Source organism: Budorcas taxicolor, chromosome 8 (assembly GCF_023091745.1).
Source record: "Budorcas taxicolor isolate Tak-1 chromosome 8, Takin1.1, whole genome shotgun sequence".
NCBI classification, from domain to species: Eukaryota; Metazoa; Chordata; class Mammalia; order Artiodactyla; family Bovidae; genus Budorcas; species Budorcas taxicolor.
The window spans coordinates 74,244,572-74,266,019 of record NC_068917.1 but is presented as its reverse complement, the minus strand read 5'-3'; the positions used below and the strand labels follow the sequence as shown (position 1 = coordinate 74,266,019).

At 38.9% G+C, this 21,448-nt stretch overlaps 1 protein-coding gene across 1 annotated transcript in view; it reads right to left on the bottom strand.

The window, feature by feature from the left end:
• Positions 1–17,294, bottom strand: part of ADAM28 (ADAM metallopeptidase domain 28) — a 74,049-nt gene extending 56,755 nt beyond the window's left edge. The window contains exons 1-5 of the mRNA XM_052645216.1: positions 17,243–17,294; positions 10,352–10,455; positions 4,880–4,956; positions 3,033–3,111; positions 1,457–1,533 (exon numbers count right to left, since the gene is read on the bottom strand). Coding sequence (XP_052501176.1) covers positions 1,457–1,533; positions 3,033–3,111; positions 4,880–4,956; positions 10,352–10,455; positions 17,243–17,294 — 389 coding nt within the window. The remainder of the gene's footprint in view (positions 1–1,456; positions 1,534–3,032; positions 3,112–4,879; positions 4,957–10,351; positions 10,456–17,242) is intronic.
• Positions 17,295–21,448: the final 4,154 nt, after the last annotated feature.

The following is a 21,448-nucleotide window of genomic DNA, read 5'->3' as shown; positions in this document are numbered from 1 at the left end:
ATTGTCTGCTCTAGAGGTACACTGACAATTAAAGAGACTTTGGAGTCTTATAGCAAGGGATAAAATTCTGGGTCTATGACTTAAAGTCATATAACCTCAGTTTCTCCATCTACTAAATGGGAATAATAATATCTACTGAACAGTATAGTTGCAACGGCTGAAGGAGATAAGATGCAAAGCACACAATCAATGAATATTATCATTTTCTTCTCACTTCTCTCTGCTGAAATCCTGAGCTAGGATTCACTTAACCATTATTTAGGGAGCACCCATTATTCACTAGACATTGGAGCAAGGGCAAAAGGTAAAAAGGAAAACAGTCATGCTCTCTCATCTCATGGATCTTATATTAAAATAAGGAAGATGGAAGTGAAACAAATGATCACATTGGATCTACAAATACACATAATTATACAAAGCATATGTAATATATACAATTACAGCAGAAAATTGCTAGGAAGGAAAAGTCCAAGAACATACAGTAGAAGGGAGACTGGACTAAGTGTACATGGAATTAGAAGAGTGGATGTACAGAGATAAGTGAGATGACTTCAATATTTATTTATTTTGTTGATTTGACTGTGCCAGGTCTTAGTTGTGGCATGTGAGATTTTTAGTTGTGGCATGTGGGATCTAGTTTACTGATCAAGGATCAAACCTGGGTGCCCTGCATTAGGAACAGGGAATCTGAGCCACTGGACCACCAGGGAAGTTCCACTTAGGTGATTTATTGCAGTGGTCTGCATAAAGGTTCATGGCAGTTTGGACTAGGACAGAGACAATAGTGAATAATCTCAGGGAATATCTAGAACACATAATCAACAGGGTTCATTAAATGAATTGAAAATGTGTATTTGAAAGAAGTCATCAAAGAACCTAGGTTTCCAGATTAAGCAAGTAGTTGGTTGACTATAACATTCACTGAGATGGAAATCACTGGAAAAATACCACATTAGGGATGAAATCATTTGTAGTATATTAAGACTGAGATTTCCTTGAAATCTCCAGATGTGGAGAGATATGGAGTTATGGAAGAAGAAATGAGATAATCAAGTCTGGGCATCAGAAGAGATATCTTATGTAGACAGATACATGGCAAGTCATAAACATCCAGAAACAAATGGATGTCATAAGAATGGATAGGACATACTAGAAAGAGTTTAGTGAAGAGAGAAGGTTTCATTCCCTAAAGGTTCTGACTCTAAAACTAGGACTCGATAACCTATATTTTGAAAACAAGCAGACAAAAACAACTCTGCGAGCAATTCAGGGATGTAATTTATAAACTACTATCAAGAAAAGTCATGTTTCCTGCAAATTTCAAAGTTTTTGGGCCGTTAGAATTCAAACTCAACTGTAGTACAATTAATTATATTTGAGATTTTTTAGATTATTCGCACATATCATCATCATCATCATCACAGGAACATACAAACCATCATGAAGCCTTCCTTACCTTAGACCTCTACATGTGCTGATGCTAGCATCAGAAACTTTTTCCTTAACAATGTGTCCTTGATAATAACAGTTATCCTAGGAAAAAGGGAAAAGAGGGTTGACAAAGGACAAGTGTGCATGTATTTTAGACTGGCAACTAAATTTGAGTTTGAAATCTTGAAATGGGATCAAAAATGTTTTCAAACCATTTTATGCTAAACACCAGTCAATTAGAGCTGTAAAAAAATTTTTAAACCAGCCTTCTGTGGATAAAATTTTCATCATTTAGTTGATGATCCCAAATGCCTAGGAGGCTTTTACTATACCTTGTTGTAAATTTTATTGTTGCAAAAGAAGAATGCCAGGGATGAATAGAGTCTGGGAAAAAACCAACTCATAGATGTAAGTTTAAAACCTGAGTCCCTGAAATACCAGACATTCATTCTTTCCCTGGATAATTGTTCATTAAATTTTCCTAACACCAACAAGCTCTTTTCAGTGAATGGATTATTCAGATCATGTTGTTATTTCTTGATTTATCCCAAGAGTGCCACCAGGCTAACTGGATTAATATTAATATAACAACTCTGTCTCCACTCAAAGCAAAATGCTCAACCTTAATGCTTTTTCACATGGATGTCCTTCAGTCAAATTCACCTTTCTACTTTGGGACAGGCAGCATGTTGGCCAACGTAAACCTCTACATTGCCAAGGAAGAGAATTCTTGAAGACCTTTCTCAGAAAAGATGGCAAAGATAAAACACCCCTTGTACCTCTTCATCCTGTCTTCTCTGAATAAGAGTCTAAAGTGGAAATTATTTAGGGAATTCTACAATTCTAATGTTGAGGATATAGGGTTGAGTTTGAGAGACTACATGACACTGAGAGGTGGTTGGCACTAAGTGAAAACACCAGATGCACGTAATTCTGTATTTTTCTAATGAAAACAACAAGCCCCTTCTGCCTACTCTCCTATAAGGAGTGCTTGAAGGCTGGAAAGGTGGTCAAGGAATGGTTTGTTCTTGTCAAACTGTAAAAATGTTGGAGGATCTGTTAAGAATTACTACTGCTTCTGTTTTGTAAGTTCATTTGAATCATTTTTACTTAGATTGCACAAAGTGATATCATATGATAGTATCTTTGTCTGCCTTACTTTACTTTGTATGATAATCTCTAGGTCCATCCATATCCTGCAGTTAGCATAATTTCATTCTTTTATATTCTATTATATATATGTACCACATCTTATACATACTACTATATATATAATAATAATCAACTATAGCACAGGGAACTCTACTTAATAATCTGTAACAATCTATATGTGAAAAGAATCTGGAAAACAACAGATACATGTATATGTATGACTGAATCACTTCTGTTATACACCTGAAAGTTGCTGTACAACTTTACAATGCTCTCAATCAACTCTACTCCAATAAAAAAATTTTTAAAATAATGAATTATTACAGCTGAAAGAAACAACATTGCTATAACACCATTTCACTTTCACTAATTGTCTGGCAAAGACACTGCCTCTGGGTATGTGGGTCACACCCCCCAATTAACAGTGAATCTAGGATACTCTGCTTTACCATGATCTGTGGGCTCGTGGTGACTGCCTTTCCACTGGAATTATAATATGTTTCTGTGTAGCCTGGTGCAAGGAGATTCCTGGGGGAGAAAAAGAAATGTCATGTTTATTCATGCTAACTGCGAAGTCCAGTGATTCAACTGAGAGATTTTCCTGGATGTGGTGAGCTTTTCCTCCTAGTCCCCCAAAACGAATCCAACATGAAAGAGGTGCTTAAACTGGAGGGAGTGAGAAAGGCAGGGAAATTCCTGAGTAGTGTGCAAAAATGTCTGTTTCCTCATCAAACTTTGCATGCTTGTCAGAGGAGCCATTAGAGGAAGAAATAGAACCAAAATGGGCAAGATTGATAAAAATGACTGAAAAGAGCGAGGCTCGCCCCACCCCCAGCTTCAGATGACTGCCTTTTTCACCCAGTCCTTGTCAGTTACCAGTAACAGTTAACGATTGCAGCAGTGGAAAGTGTATTGAAAATTGACTTGCACTTGGCAGTTAAGAACCTTTCAGCATTTTTTTTAATTTTTAATTTTTAATTTTTTTAATTTTAAAATCTTTAATTCTTACATGCGTTCCCAAACATGAACCCCCCTCCCACCTCCCTCCCCATAACATCTCTCTGGGTCATCCCCATGCACCAGCCCCAAGCATGCTGTATCCTGCGTCAGACATAGACTGGTGATTCGATTCTTACATGATAGTATACATGTTAGAATGCCATTCTCCCAAATCATCCCACCCTCTCCCTCTCCCTCTGAGTCCAAAAGTCCGTTATACACATCTGTGTCTTTTTTGCTGTCTTGCATACAGGGTCATCATTGACATCAGCTTCTTAAAATTCTTTCAATGACTCACCAGCAAATAGGAGTCTGAACATTTTTTTTTTAAAGAGGCAGGGCAAGGAGAAAAGAGGATAACTAATATGTATTAGATGCTGTCTCTATCCTGGCCGCTGGAATAGATATATTATGTGTAACGTTTAATCATTTCAACAGTCGAACAAGATAAATATTACATTCCTTATATTTCAGATGAGATTAAATAGTGACAAAGAATCTATCCAGGTCTGCCTGAATTCAAAGCCTGTACAATTTCCATTGCATCAAACTATTTGCATGTCTAGTCAGTTGTGACTTTTTGTAAAAGGTAATAGTCTATTTGAGGGAGAGAAAGCATCTTGTTGTTCCTATATTGAACAGTTTAGGGATTAAAAACCTTGAAGGAGTAGAACGAGGGAAAACTACTTTAGAAACAGTGTAGACATAGGGTGATCAAGATCTGGATGGAATGTGGCAGTGAAGTTTGAAAAGCAACTTTGAATTTAGATGAACTGACTGAAGGAATCAGAGACAATGGAGTGTTTGAGAACATGGAAGGTTGGTAGATGTGGGTAGAAAGCAAATTGGTGTTGCAATTAGGAGACCCCAATTTTAATTTTACTGCTGACTTGAATTTTGGCTCTGGAATTTAACACATATACGTCTTTTTCCTAATAAAAATAGTTGCAAAAGGTTTTGATAGCTAATCTTTCAGTGTTAAAATAATAAAATGCAATAATGCATGGGAAGATTTAAAACTCTATGCTATTTCATAGAAATTGCTAAAATATATGTCTGCTTGCATTGTGTTTTATGACTCCAACTCTCAGAACGCTAGCCAACTGTGGTTTTACTCAATGTGTCTCTACTACTTCAGTAGGAACAAATATTCATGGAACCCATTGGGCCAATTGAGAGTAAAAGCTGAATATCCAAGATTTCTAGGAGCCCCTAGGTAGTAACAGGCTCAATTAACATACTTTCCATATGCTAACTGGTTGTTGGTGAGGATAACATCAGAAGTAAAGGCACTTACTTGTTTTTTTTCAAGTAAAGCACTGCGATTTTTCCATTAACCGTCATTTCATACTTCAATTCAGTTTCAAAATTTTCCTGAAAAAATACAGACATTTATTGGTAATTAAAAACACACATACACATATTCATTTGGCTATGTTCATCACTAGAAACAATGCCTGTTTTTTTTCCCCAGTAATTGCTGTAATCCCAAATGTCTACTTCTGTCACTTTTAACAAATCAAACAACTGCCAATTGACTAGACAAATTATCTGAGATCTTTACGCCAAGCCATCTATCCATCCATCCAGTTGCTCATTCTACAAAGACTGAGTGCTGGTTACATGCCAGACACTGTTTAATTCTGGGAATGGGCTTCTAAGCAGGAAAAATTGGTACCTACTATCAAAAAACTTATAGCCTTGTGAAAAAGACAATAAAAGTGAGTTGCTTGTGATAAGGGGCATAAATATGGAAGCAGGGTAGGATGTCTGATATTTAAAGGGCAGGAAATGCTTTCCTGAGGAAATAATGAAAGCTGAGATATGAATTGATCAGGTGATGCAGCATGGGGAAGTGGTTTGAGAAGAAAAACTAGTATGCACACAGACCCAAAGACCTGCAAACCTCTCACTAACGTCTTTTCTTGATAGTGCTGTGTCTTTGTGGCTGTGCACGCTTTCTCTAGTTGTGGTGAGTGGGGGCTACTCTTCACTGCGATGCACAAGATTGTCATTGGGGTGATTTCTCTTGTTGAGGAGCCTGGGCTCCGTGGCGCCCAGGCTTCAGTAGTTGCAGCCCAAGGGCTCTGGAGAATGGAATCAGCAGTTGTGCATGCGGAATGTGGAACCATTCCAACCAGGGATAGAACCCTTATCTCCTGCATTGGTAGGCAGATTCTTATTACCGTTCCCCCAAGAAAGTCCTCACTAATGTGGTCTATAGGTCTTCTCAAGGCTAAGTGGAGGGCAGAATATGGGAAAAAATAACACAAATTTGTACCTGAAGGCAGGAAGAGGTCATTGGGAAGAAAATACAGTCTCAAGTGTTCAGAAAGAGAAGACAATGTCCCTTCTAGTACACTGTGTAGAAAAGAACTATTTTAAGTTTAGATTTATATATACAGGAGGAGACAGGTCTCTATCAAAGGATTTTTAAAAGATCTTATCAAGTACTGAATTTTTACTTTGTTCTATAAACCAGGATTATAAGCCATGGTGGCACATAATATCTACCGATTCTCTGGGAAGTGCTAGGACATTGTTATTATTAAAGAGCTCCAATATGGCAGACCAAATGCGATGGAGCACCACTTATGAGCTGAGTGCTGTTTCCACTGCTGTGTTGCACTTAAGGTCAAGCTTTCCTGTCTCCTCCCTCTCCTGAGAAAGGGAATTGCACCTAAGCTCATCCAAGGACAACAGAAAGTTAGAGCCATCTAGACCTCCCTGGTGGCGAAGTGGATAAGAATCCACCTGCCAGTGCAGGGGACGCGGGTTCAATCCCTGCTCTGAGAAGATTCCATATGCCGCAGCTGCAACTATGCCCGTGAGTCACAGCAGTTGAGCCCATGATTTCAACAACTACTGAAGCTCACAAGCCTTATAGCCCATGCTCTACAATAAGAGAAACTACTGCAATGAGAAGCCTGTGCACTGCAACAAAGACCATGCACAGCCAAAATAATAATAATAAATAAAATAAATAAACTTTTTTTTTTTAAAAAAGAAAGAGCCATCCATTCAAAATATTGTACAGGGATTTGCCATCTCCAAGGTCATTTATTTCAGCCCGAATTTCCTTTAAGTGATCAGCTTTTAAAGGCTCATCTGGTGTTAAAAATCCAGGACTATAAATATCCTACACTGTGGGTCTAAATGAGGGGAAGCTGTTGTAATTCAGTTCATTTTCATGAATAACAGGAGCTGCAAAAAGCCTGAAGGTTGAAAACAAATGTCATGGGGAATTATTGTCACCACTTTTTGTTCAGGTTTAAGAAAGGCCAGACAGAATGAAAATATCAGGAGAATACTAGATTTGACCTTCCATACAGAAGAGCCTTCCCAATATCTATTTTCTGTCTTGAAAGTTTTGTGGTAGATAGTGAGCTAAAATATTGGGTTGACCAAAATGTTTGTTTAGGTTTTTCTGATAGAAACCCAAAAGAACTTTTTGGCCAACCCAATATTCGTTGGAAGTTATTTCAGAAAAGATAATTGTGGAATTGAAGTTTTAGCTGACATTAGCATAAAGGGTGTGGATGAAAGGAAACAGCAAAAAAGAAAAGCAGAGACTATGCGAAAGAGGGCTTCCCTGGTGGCTCAGTGGTAAAGAATCACCTGCCAGTGCAGAAGACACAGTAGACATGGGTTTGATCCCCTAGAGAAGGAAATGGCACCCACTCCATTTTATTGCCTGGAAAATCCCATGGACAGAGGAGCCTGATGGGCTACCAACCATGGGGTCGCAAAGAGTCAGACATGACTGAGTGAGCCCTAGAGAGTGAGGACTGGGTAACGATACAACTGCACTTCTCAAGTAGAAGTTCATGGTGAAGGACAATGCCTGCTAGTAAGAAGCGTGTCTTATTTCTCGTCTACCTAGGTTTTGAATTAGGGGTTGGGAGAGGAAATTGGCACCTTGATTTGGAGAGATTCTACTAGAAGGAAATGACTTGGAGCCCACTGAGTAAGATTAGCTGGGCACAGGGATATACTAATAAAATTTCCCTCTTAAACACCATGGGTAAGGACTATCGGGTTGATTGGGAAGGTCATAGTTCTGGATGTTTCTGGGATGGAAGCAGAACCAGATAATGGCAAGCGATCACACCAAGAAAACCCGAGAAGTCCAAGGAGTTTCTTAATTCTAGTGACACAGCTGTGATCACAACATATGGTAATCTAAGCTCTAGAAAGTTGGACCAAGGTAAAGTCTGAAATTGTTTGCACTATAGGGGAGGCACTGCGGTGCTGGGCTTTACGGGTGGTTCAGTTTGTAAAGAATCCACCTGCAATACGGGAGACCTGGGTTCAATCCCAATAGAGAAGATCCCCTGGGGGAAGGCATAGCAACCCACTCCAGTACCCTTGCCTGGAGAATCCCCATGGACAGAGGAGCCTGGCAGACTACACGCCGTGGGGTCACAAAGAGTCGGACACGACTGAGTGACTAAGCACAGCACACATTGTGGTGCCAGATATTCTACTTTGTGTCATAGGCTGACAGCAAGATGGTTTTGGCCTCTAGGGAAATGTGTGATCTGAAGGCAGAATCCTAGGAAGAATAATGATCAACTTTAGAATGTAAGTTTCAACACCAGGGACCTTGACTAAGTATTTGCTGAATATGCATCTATGCAGGTATATAGGAAATGTATTCCACTTATTCATTCATCTATTTGTTTACTTATTTATTTGCTCACTTATCCCACAAAAGCTTATTCAAGCCTCTTTATGCCATATATGTAACATCCAGTCAAGAATACAATCATGAATAAAATCTTCAAAATTCTACCTTGGCTATTAGTGCCTCCTCCAGAAAAGCTTTCAAAGGATTACTTCACTCCAGCTCAAATCTTAAGTGACTTGGACAAATGTGATGAAGTCAGAGAGATGGGGCCATGTTCTTGGCATACCTGACAGGTAATGCTTATGCCTTAGTGGTCTGGTCCAGAAGGGGGCACAGTTGTATAATAATAAGTACAAGAGTCCTCTATCTTGCTTTAAGTGAGCTCAGTTATCTGACTCTTTGCAAAGCCACAGACTGTAGCCCATGAGGCCCCTCTGTGAGACTTTCCTGGCAAAAATACTATAATTGGGTTGCCATCTCCTCCTCCAGGGGATTTTTTCGACACAAGGATCAAGCCCACATCTCCTGTGTCTCCTGCACTGCAGGCAGATTGCCTTGAGAAGTGATCAATTCAGACTGAGATCTGTGTAGGTCCCCTAGGTCAGGCATTAGAAATTCTCAATGTTTCAAGAAATTGCTAATTAATTATTTGCACAAGGAAGACCAGAAGTCTCAATACAGAAATCAGCAAGATCATTTCCAAGAACTTGGTTTCCACCTCAAAGTACTCAGTAAGAAAGGTAGCTGGCATTTTTAAGATACTGCCAGAGAGCTTTCGAAGAAAGTAATATTGACACAGAAGCCAATACACATGGTTCCTAATGGTTCCTATATAAATTTAGCAGAAACATTTTGTTGAGAGACCATTATTTTGGGAAAGAGAGTCTTCTCTGACTTTAGTTGTTATACATGTGTTTGCGTCAGAAAGAATAACCTGTGAGGAACTTTGTCCAGTTGGGGAATATGAACTTCCAGTGAGTTTCATCTTACAGTAGGTAGATGTAAAAGTTATTTCCATCTCATATATTTGTATTTTCCTGGCTCTCAGCAAAAGAATTGCAGATGTAAATAATTAGAAAATTGCTGTGGAGTGAATCATCATGTTTCAGCTTCCATCTTTTGACTGAGAATGTGTGTTTCGTCAAGTGGTAAGAATTCTACAAACTTTAATAACCACTTCTTTTGAAAAAAGCAGGGTAAATTTTGTGTTTAATTACAGTAATTAATCCTCATTTGCTACACATCTATGCATGCATTCACCCATAATATTTTATTCTTTGACTTCAATTTTAGTGTTCACAGTTTTGTTTGTATGTGGAGCCTGGCAGGGGTCCATGAGGTTGCAAGAGTTGGACACGACTTACTGATTAAACCACCATCACCATGTATCTAAAGATGATGATAGATAGAGATAAAAAATACTGTATAAAATTCTTTAAAAGTAACAGAATGAATTATGAATTGCCATAAGTAATTAAACTTTGCTCTCTGTGTGACCTTGGATAGTTTATTTCAACTGTCAGAATTTTAGCATCAAAATAAAGCTAATAATAGAATGTTGGGTTAATTGGGAATGAAGATTAATAAAGATAATATTGGTCAAAAACATACACAAATGTGCATATGTCTATCTACAAAAATGTATATACTTATACATGAAATATATTTCTTTATATATATATGAAAGTGAAAGTGAAGTCACTCAGTCATGTCCGACTCTTTGCAACCCCATGGACTGTAGTCTACCAGGTTTCTGCGTCCATGGGATTTTCCAGGCAAGAGTACTGGAGTATGTTGCCATTTCCTTCTCCAGGGTATCTTCCTGACCCAGGGATTGAACCCAGGTCTCCCGCATTGCAGGTAGATGTTTTACCCTCTGAGCAACCAAGGAAGTGTGTATATCCATATCTGACTGTTTGCAACCCCATGGACTAAAGCCCACAAGGCTCTTCTGTCCATGGAATTTCCCAGGCAAAAATACTAGAGTGGGGCGCCATTTCCTCTTCCAGGGATCTTCCCAACCCAGGGCTAGAACCAGAGTCTCCTGCATTGGCAGGTGGATTCTTTACCTCTGAAACACCAGGGAAGCCCATATATTTGTGTGTGTGTATATATTCTTTATTAAATCAAAAGTTGTACCTGTTGACCTGGATCCTTGACCTCTCTTTTATGTCGTGGATGAAGTCTTTTAGGATAAACCACTTCATAGTTTTTCACTCCTGGAAGCTCTTTTATAGAATTTACTGAGAAAAAAAAAAAGTTGGAGAAGATTCAGCTAAGCAGAACTAACATAGGCTACTAGATAATGGCCTTCCTGATGGCATTGCTGATGAATGATGCCACATGCAAGGGCTTTAACTGAGTTATATGAGAGAATTACACAAGTGCCAACCTCAGAAACAACCAGCAAAAGCAGAAACCCTCTCTTTCTCTCATATCTTTAACCTATATCTTCAGACATTTTTTCCACTGAAAGTTTACCAGAGTTTCTCAGCTTAGTGAATATATTTCTTTGGAAATTCCCCACTTCTCTTTGCCTCTAGGATCCCCTAGAGGAATGGAGCAAACAGTACAGACAAAAACCAGGAGAGGAGAGAATGAATCAAACTAATCCTCCAGAAAGCTAATCAGTGTCAGAATAATCTAACTGAAGCACTCTGAAACTACACAGTGTTATAAAGATTAAATAATGAATGGATGCCATTTCAGATTCAAGTATATTTCTGTTGGGTTTTTCAACAGCAATATTTTTTAGTAGTGAAAGAAACTGAATCAGTAAGAAAAGTCTCCAGTACCAGCTCCACAGATTGGGCTGGCTTTTGCAGTACAGACAAACCTTCGTGTTTTTGCATACAAATACCAAAAGAGAAAAAGAAAATTGGAGAAGCAGACAATTAGAACAGTAGCACTGGTCAGGAAGGAAAATTTTTGAGCCTGCAGTTATGTTGAAAGAGAATTGGAAAGCTTCAATTTTCTATCTGCATCTTGAGATCTCATATCAATGTTGCTTCTAGAAGTTTTCTTTTTTTTTTTTTTTTAGAGAAATTCAGATTTCCCAAAGCCAACACAAGATTTTCTATTTTCTATTTTATTTGCCCACATGGCTCAGCACAGAATGTAGGTACAGGGAAATCAAGGTGCACAACTTGGTTTGAAACTTCTGGCCAACCCAGAAGTTAGGTTCTAACTGTGACTGCAAAGGCTTTAAATGACTAGAGGGTATTCTTAGCTTACTAAAACAGGTAAATTTAAGGCCTTCCCCGGTGATCCAGTGGTTAAGAATCAGCCTGCCGATGCAGGAAACAAGGGTTTCATCCCTAGCCTGGGAACTAAGATCACACGCGCTGAGAGCCTGTGTACTAGGAAAAAAACCCAAGGCAGCCAGAAATTTAAAAATTATAATAATAAAAATAAATAATTAAATAAAACAGGCAAACCTCAGTTCTATGATAATACAAATTTATGTGACTGTGGCTGATCTTATAGCAAAGAAAACAGTATTAATCAACTTGCATGAGTGTACATCTATTCCAATGATGCTCCAGAGAAGAAAAGTGCTTATTTTTTCAAAGTTTCTTCAGAAACTAAAGTAGAAACTTTCCAAAATTGCCTAGTGATGTTGATTTTGTTTTATCATTTTAGGGTGGCTTTCATTCATCTGACCATTCTTAGAGCCATTTGCATTTAACTCTGAAGGATAGGAAAAGCGATTAAATTGGCAAAGAGCTCACTGGGTTCAAAATGGAGTGCTTAAGTAATGAAATGGCTTTTCTTTCACCAACTCAAGATTTACCCTTACAAACATTCCCAAAACACTTAAAGCCATGACATCAACACTTACCTTAACTTTGGGTTTAGTTTGGGTTTTTAAATTGTTCAGAAAAAGTGGTCAAATTAAATGATCTCTAAGGACAATTCAAGCAGTCTGGGCATCTTTTATTTTTATTTAGTTAATTTTTGGTAAAGGAAAATAATAGCATTAGTTTTAAAAGTTCATAACTGAAGTTCAAAATCTTAAAGGAATATTAAATCAGTCATTTTCTTTCCATCTGGTGAAAATTGTCATTGTTGTTATTGTTCAGTCCCTCAGTCGCTAAGTTGTATCCAGCTTTTTGTGACCCCATGGACTGCACAACACCAGGCTTCCTTGTTCTTCATCATCTCCCAGAGCTTGCTCAAGTTCATGTCCACTGAGTCAGTGATGCCACCCAACCATTTTGTCCTCTGTTGTCCCCTTCTCCTCCTGCCTTCAATCTTTCCCAGCATCAGGGTCATTTCTAATGGGTTGGCTCTTCACATCAGGTGGCCAAAGCATTGATCACTTCAGCATCAGTCCTTCCAATGAATATTCAGGACTTATTTCCTTTAGGATTGATCTCCTTGCAGGTTTGATTTCCTTGCAGTCCAAGGGACTCTCGAGAGTCTTCTCCAATACCACAGTTCAAAAGCATCAATTCTCTGGCACTCATCCTTCTTTATGGTCCAGTTCTCACATCCATACATGACTACTGGAAAAACCATAGCTTTTACTATATGGATCTTTGTCAGCAAAGTAATGTCTCTGCTTTTTAATGTGCTTGTTCCTTGGAAGAAAATCTATGGCAAATCTAGACAGCTTATTAAAAATCAGAGACATTACTCTACCCAGAAGTTAACTGATGGTAGCAACACAATTCCCTACAGCTTCCCATCACTCTGTATATAAATACACCAAAGGCACCCACGTGCTGGCTGGTGATTGTGTCCAATCGACACAATTAGTTCCATTAAAATGGAGCTCATGAAGCCATACATTCCAGCAATGTTGCAACCAGAGTAACTCTTCTAAAAATGCTGCATGAAAAATGGCTTTCATTCATAATACACATTATTCTGATGGGGAATAGTAGTCCAAGCTGCCCTCAGGTCATAAAAAAATAACTATTCAACTAATTCTTTTTATAAAAGCAGAGGGTGATAACACTCACATGCTCCCCACCAGAGGAGGTGAGTGGAAACAGGCAAATCCATCCAACACAAGTTTTCTCTGATGTCCACATTGATCTCCATGCACCCAGTTCGTAATCCAAATTCTAACATTTCATGAAATCAGAAGTCATCAACTGACTCTTAAATGTGAAGTCTAAATATGTAAATCTGTGGATAAATGTCTTTCCAACTCTTTGTTTGATGGGCAAACACTTCCAGTGGACAACCAAATTAAATCAATGAATAAACTAAACTAGCAGAGTTTTTTGAAAGCTTCCAGCAACCTCTCGTATTTTTTTCAGTTTGAAGGGAACAGATTTCCAGCTCTTAATGCTCTTACAACACAGGACATCTCTAAGGAAAACAGATAGAATTTCCTTTAATGGCCCTTCTTTTTCTGAAACCAAGAAGGTCCCTGAAAGATTGAGACTTGAGATATAACGAATCATGCAGCAGGAAAAGAGAGGCAATGGACCCAAGTGTTAATTGGCTCATTCATCCTTGAGTGTGATGGAGATACTGCAGCCTCCTCCCAGCTGAAGAACATCAGGCTAATTACTCTGAAGCCTGTGGAATGATCGCAACTAACTGCCATCCAGGAATTCCACAAATCTAAGACAAAACACAATATGTTTCCATGAATTCAACACTTGCGTTTCTCTCTCCCACAAAATTCACAAACTAGATTAGTTCTAGCAGAACTGGATCAAAAAAGAAAATTGTTATTTGGGGTTGGGTTAGATCATTATTTTCACTGTTTAATAGTTTTAGAAAAGTTAACATATTTTGAGACTATTAATCCCTTTTTATTTGGAAATAAATTCAAATGTATATGAGAGTTGCAAGAATAGGAATAGTACAAACAACATCCTTTGCCCAGATTTACCTGATTCGCAGATTCACCCTTTTCAAAACATGCTGATGAATGAGAAATAAAGTATTCTTGTAAGCCACCAATATTTTGAGGTTGTTCTTACTAAAATTTTGCATATTCTCAGTCTCTCACATATATACATATGTCATATACATGTGTGTATATATACATATACACACATTTTTTCCTAACCATTTGAGGATTTAAGTTCTGGAATTCTCTGTACCCCATCAAACTATCAGATGATTTTAAACTTTATGTAATAAAAAAAGTACAGACACTAAGGGAAAAAGCACATCCTAATTAAGTCTATCATTTTGATTATTAAGATTAAATTACAGATGTTCTTTTTGGTCTTCCAGTTACCTGATGAAAGCAATAAGAAATTGCTAATTTGAAGTAAAATTATTTCAAAAGGTACCGTATTCCCTGGGTATTATGCGGAAATAAAGACCTTTCCCCTTGGTCTCAGTTCTTCACCCCCAAGCACCTGCCACATTCTTTAAATTTTTTCCCCCTTTCCACAAGGAAGTCTCAAGTTATTTTTCTTGAGAGATTGTAAAGCTCAATGCAAACAGTTGGCCTGATTTTACTTCATTTTTAAATTTCACATATTTAAGAACTGGCCAAAAGTATGCTGGGAGTGGCTCTTGTTTATTCTCCGGGTGATGAGGGCAGAGAAACAAACAAACAAACAAAAAGGAGATGGGAAAATGAAAATTGTTTTACTTCTTACATTTGGCTGGAAAAGAAATTAATATGGGAATGATATCAGGGTATTTCAGTGACCATAGAAACACTCTGGAAAATACACATAGGAAGGTAAGAAGAAAGGGAGCTTTCTATTCCAGATGGAAGATGGGGGCAGGGGAGCTTTCTGTAAGGACTCTCCTCCCCATCCTCACAAAAGCCACTTCAGCACCTTGGTCTCCCACCACCAAGCATTCAGCGATATCGTACTTTTAGACACAAATTCTAAAAATATTGTCTCTTGGGGCAATTGTTGTGAATGCAAAGATAGGGGAACAGAACCATTTGGTATGCCCAGTTTCATCAAAAAGGCTATAATGTGGGTGGCACCCAGTGTCAGCTATGCTCTTCTGTTAATGGATCCAGCTTGATCTTTATGCTGTTGGATAAGGCTAGTACACAAACAATTCTTATGTTTCAACCAAGCAAAGGGCCCCAGAGGGTTTTTAGTGCTTGTATTTTCAGAAAATGTCGGAAAAGAAGGTGTCTAGTAAGTTTGATTTTTTAAAAATAGGAATTTTAAGTCCATAATTTAAATATCTAGCACAATTTTTAAATTAACTTTTCTTGGAGCATAGTTACTTTATAATGTGTTAGCTTCTGCTTCACAGCAAGGTGAATCAGCTATATGTATACATATATGCCTTCTTTTTAAAATTTCTTTCCTTTTTTTTTTTCTTGTCCAGCACTGTTCTATACTGAAAGATACAATGTAAAACCTTCCCAGATCTAGGAAAGAAATCAGAAACCAGGGTAAAAAGAAAATAATTTTTAGTGACAAGTACTGAGTGGGTGCAAGCGGTAGGAGAGCCTTTCCCTTCCTAAATTCATCCTTCTTGTTGATAAGTTAGTTTCATTTCTAGGTCACAACAAACATTCTAAAACCCAAGAAAACATTTACCAGGGAAGGAGTCTCAGGCACTGACGCTAATGTGCTGACTTCAATAAGCTCTAGAGCCAGAAATAATTAAAGGAAATGTGTTATCCGATCTAACATACCAGGGCTTCCCAGGTGGCTCTAGTGGTAAAGAATCTGCCTGCCAACACCAGAGATGTAAGAGAATTGGTCTCAACCCCTGGGTCGGGAAGATCCCCTAGAAGAGGGCACGGCAACTCATTCCAGTTATTCTTGCCTGGAGAATCTCATGGACTGAAGCAACTTAACATGCATGCACATATATTTATAAATATATTTATTTGGCTATGCTAGGTCCTACTTGCAGCACTCAGAATTTGCAGCAACCCAAATTCTTACTTTTAGCATGTGGGATCCAGTTCCCTGACCAGGGTCCCCTATATTGAGAGCGCAGAGTCTTAGCCACTGTACCACCAGGGAAATCCCTATTTTTTAATTCTTAAACTAAAAATTGTTGCTTGCCATCTGGCACTACAAGAATGAAGTCACTAGCCATTCTAGTAACTGATCTTCAATACACAGCCTGAAACAAGAGTTCAGGGCAAAGATGAGAAATGAGACAGTTGGCTCTGGGAGAAACTAGCAGAACAGACCTTCAGACAGTTAGATACTTTTAGAAGATATTATAAGCCTAATTTCTTGCATTTTCCCATATCTAGAAAAGCACTAAAATCATTGTTGATTGAAAAAAAGGCACAATATGAAATTTGTGAATGAAGCCTTATTTGTGCCTTTTTTTTCAATCAACAAATGTTTGATTTGAAAAATGAAAGTGAATAATCAACTTAAGTTTAATGGCAGCATTGTTTTGATCAAGTAATATCACAGTGCTTTATAAATATGAAATATTTATTTCTAATGCATCATATTTATTTCTAATTCAATGTATTTATTATCACCAAAAATGAGAGGACTAAATATAAAAAGGGGTAAGAAGGCAAGAGGAGAAGGGGCGACATAGAATGAGATGATTGGATGCCATCACTGACTCAATGAGCATGAGTTGGAGCAAATGCTGGGAGATGGTGAAGGACAGGAAAGCCTGACCTGCTGTTGTCCATGTGGTCACAAAAAGTCGGGGACATGACTGAGCAACTGAACAACAAATACAAAAATGTGACCGAAACGAAAAGAGTCAAACTGGCCCCAACAATAATAACGGATACTTTCTGAAGCCTCCTGCACTGTAATAACCAGTCAAATCTGCCTCATCTTAACTACTCTAAAAATGACAAGGTTGATTTTGAGACCTTCCATTCTTTGACTCAAAGATTATATTCATTGGTTAAATGATGGTGAATGAAATCTGCCCTCTGACTTCCCTATTCTCAGATTAGATGTGTAAATAGTGATCAAGAAGTCCCTTGCTTCTCTTTTATACTGTTTATATCAGTCAGAGCCCCCCAAAACAACAGATTAAGCCTGCCAAACTTGTTAGTAAAGCTGGTGAAAAAAAACTGTTGGGAGAAGATGAAAAGCAAGCAGGTATTTAACAGAATCTGTAAAGAAGTTAAACGCCTACCTGGAAGTGGAGCAAAGAGTAAGGTGGCCGTCAGAAGAAGCCGTTGCCACATGCTGGGTGTTCCCAGGAGCCTGGTATCCACTCTTCTCACTCAAGCAGACTGCCCTCCTGGTCTGCCCCTTCCTCCTTTCAAGTGAGACAGACCGAAACCCCAGGGTTCATTCTTGTCTCTGCTTCAGGAAGTGTTTACTAAAGGTGTTGCACAACCTTGGAGCTGTGGTCCTGTGACAATGGCACAGCAGGCGGAAGTTCTGGCTGCTGCCTGGCTCCAAGATCCCTTTATCCTATGCTATTGTTTCTCTGTCCTTCCCCACGTTCCCCACTTAAAAGTAGTCCCTGTCCAGTAAAATTCTATATTCCCAGAAGTCACCAGGAGAACGGCTTCAATGAGGTTGACAAATATGTGTACTTATTATCTGTATAAGAAATATACTTGTATGTACACTCTGCTGCTGCTGCTGCTGCTGCTAAGTCGCTTCAGTCGTGTCCGACTCTGTGCGACCCCATAGACGGCAGCCCACCAGGCTCCCCCGTCCCTGGGATTCTCTAGGCAAGAATACTGGAGTGGGTTGCCATTTCCTTCCCCAATGCATGAAAGTGAAAAGTGAAAGGGAAGTCGCTCAGTTGTGTCCGACTCTTAGCGACCCCGTGGACTGCAGCCCACCAGGCTCCTCCATCCATGGGATTTTCCAGGCAAGAGTACTGGAGTGGGGTGCCACTGCCTTCTCCAAATAGATAACCAGCAAGGACCTACTGTACAGCACAGAGAACTCTCCTCAATATTTTGAAATAAACTCTAAGGGGAAAGGATATGAAAAAGAAGTAGGTCATGATATAATAGAGTTTCCTTCCCATTTAGGGTATCATGGAACACCTACAGTGTGAATTTATGTAAAATTATCTTTCCCATTATCTTGTATCCTTAGCCTCTTCTTCCACAATAGTGATCTCGGGGAACTTAAACTATCATGAAATAAGAATGTATGACTCTATAAGCTCAAGGCTTTTGAGCTTCCCAAGGGTATTCATATCATCAATAACAACCAGGAAAGAGGGGTTAGGGGAAGCCTTTAAGACTCAAAGAATGTAATTTCCAGAAAACTATTAGGAGTTATCACAGGTAGTAGTGAGTCCAAATTGGCATGTCCAGCTCTCACACTGTATGGCTAACTAAACAGCTGACATTTACTAGAGCCGCTTACTAAATTCCAGGTCCTTTATGTTTATTATCATATTGATTCTTATAATACTCCTGTTTAATAAATATCTTACTTCTATTTTGTATAAGAAAAAAAAATTGGGTTTAAAAGTTTAAAAATTCAAGAGATTGAGACTCAGTTTTCCTTATTTTATAGAATAAAAAGATTAAGCAGCTTGCCCAAAGTCACCTATCTAGTAAGTGGCAGAAGTGGGATTTGAACTTGTATTGTCTGATCCCTTACTTACCTGCTTTCTGACTTATACTGATTTATACACCCAGTTATATTTCTGTTGAGAAATAAATATACAGTTCCTATTTTTTTTAAATCCTGTGTCAGGAAGATCTTGTGAAGAAGGGAATGGCTACACAATCAAGTATTCTTGCCTGGAAAATTCCATGGGCAGAGGAGCCTAGCAGTCTAGAGTTCATGCGGTCACAAGAGTCAGCACGACTGAGTGACTAACACTTTCTTGCACTTTACCTTATTCACTTTAATCAATTATAAAGAAGCTGTTTTAGTCAGTATCTGCCTTAGCTTTACCTTCTTCCTCAGATGGCTCAGAAGTCTCACTGGTCTATTTTAAAGTCCAGCCTACAGGGGTGGATTCAGGAGGTAATATAATGATGAGAACTCAGGCATGGAGAAATATGAAGGAAGAGCATTTTGGCAGAAGGAAGAGACAATGCAAAAGGATTCAAGCTGAAGCACAGCTGACATACCCAAGAAAAAAGAGAGCTGACGTAGCTGGAGGAACCGAAAGAGAGGAAAAGAGGAAATTGGGTATGTGGGCCCAGGGCCAGATAATGTTGGGCTTTTAAGTATCTTATTTCAAGTGCTATGGGAAGATCTTGGTGGTGATTGAGCAGAGGGCAATATATGTTACCTCACGTTTCTAAAAGATTATTCATACAGCAAAGAGAGTAATGGAATCAGAAAGGGATCAGGAAATGGAAGAAGAAATAATTAGGAAGTGACTAAGACATGTTAGTCAAAGTGAAGTCGCTCAGTCGTGTCCAACTCTTTGCCACCCCATGGACTGTAGCCTGCCAGGCTCCTCCATCCATGGGATTTTCTAGGCAAGAATACTGCAATAGGTTGCCATTTCCTTCTCCAGGGGATCTTCCCTACCCAGGGATCAAACCTGGGTCTCCTGCATTGCAGGCAGATGCTTTACTGTCTGAGCCACCAAGGACGCTTAGAGGCAGAATATTCAGTTGTTAATTAGAAAAAATAGATTCAGATTTCAGACTAGAGATCTATTTCAGAAAATGATAGATTACATATATTGAGCTTTCATATGTGAATCAACACTTTTTATGTTCACATTGTTCCTATGGACTAGGTAATAGTTTCATTATAATTTTAAAGAATAGTTGTGTCCCCTTCAGGAGCACAGTTCACTGGGAGATGATTGCCAGAAAAAGAAAATCCTTTAGGCATGCTGGCTGGGAACAGATTGATAGTGAAAGGATCTAGCACCAAGCAGGAAACAATGAGGATCAATGCACCAGGGAGCATCTGTCTTGGGCTCTGGCTTTTCACTGTTGCTTTGGGTGTGTATTTTGGAGCACACTATCTGTACCATAGTAGGATACCCTTTCTTCTTATTCTCCACCCTGCTGCACACCTCAAAAAAGAAACTCCTGAAATAGACACAGATAAATGGGTTGGAGAGGTGTTCAAGGTTTTAAACATCTTATCCTTATCTTTTAGGAGTAGATGGACCTAAAACTGGGAGTGGAATGATGGGGAAAATAAGGACCCAATTATAGGTAGGTTACTAAGACTCTTAGATTGTATCTGATTAAATAATCATAATAGTTCTGCTGTGTTCTCTGTATGCTTATGTCATTCAAGGCCTTCAAAATATCTTGAAAAATAATTATTTAGAACCATCAAGATTAGCCCACCAGGCTTCTCCTTCCATGGGATTCTCCAGGCAAGAACACTGGTAGAGATGGCCATGCCCTCCTCCAAGGGATCTCCCCTACCCAAGGATGGAACCCATGTCTTCTGCATCTCCTGCATTGGCAGGTGGATTCTTTACCACTAGTGCCACGTAGGAAGCCCATCAAGATATGTGAATGAGAAATCATGTCCTGAACTCTGTCCCCTTGGGTAGAGTTGAGGTGGGCGTGTTGTCACTGAAGCTCTAGGAGGACCTTACCATCACAGTTTCATCTCTCTGGACCATTATAGCTCTATTCCTATTCACTTGGGGGTGAAAGAGAAATAGTACACATGGAAGACTGTATTCTTCCTCAAAACGACTTCACAAAAATCCCTTCAGGCCAGAATATTCCCTATTCTTTCTACTTTTCATACTGATTATTTCAAAGAACATCAGATCAAAAGAAAAGCAAATGATGTTAGTATTGGAACTAGGAAAAAAGGATGATTTAGTCACCACCAACTTCACCCCACTCAAGGGGATGCAAAGTCTTCTTAGTAGGAAGAGAGAAGGGAGCAAAAACTTCCTGGGTGATTAGAATGCACCAGTTGCTTTATATTAAATGTATCATCTTCACCACAACCCAGAGAAGGAAGTGTCATTAAAATACCAAAAACTTGACATTGATCTTCTCTAAGCATGTGCGGCAGATCTTGAGACCACTGGGCATAGGATCTTCAGTGTGTTTTTATTCAATTAAAATATTCTTAAACTTCTACACTCTTACAGTTAGTTGCTTTTGGAACAAACAGAAAAGTACCATTCCTATAACCCAGAGACAGACTATAGGGTCATCAAACACTGAGGCTCGTTTGTTTTCCCTGTGCCCAGAAGTGAACTACACGGATTTGGCACTGAGTAAATAAGTAGCTTCCAGAGATGCTATTAAAGGTACGTTGTAGGGCATAAGGAACTCAGGTTTTAACATGGCTGAATACATTCCTTTTGTCTGCTCTATAGATATACTGTATGTATGTGTGCTCCAACACCCTTTGGACTGTAGCCTGTCAGGCTTCTCGGTCCATGAGATTTTTCAGGCAAGTATACTGCATG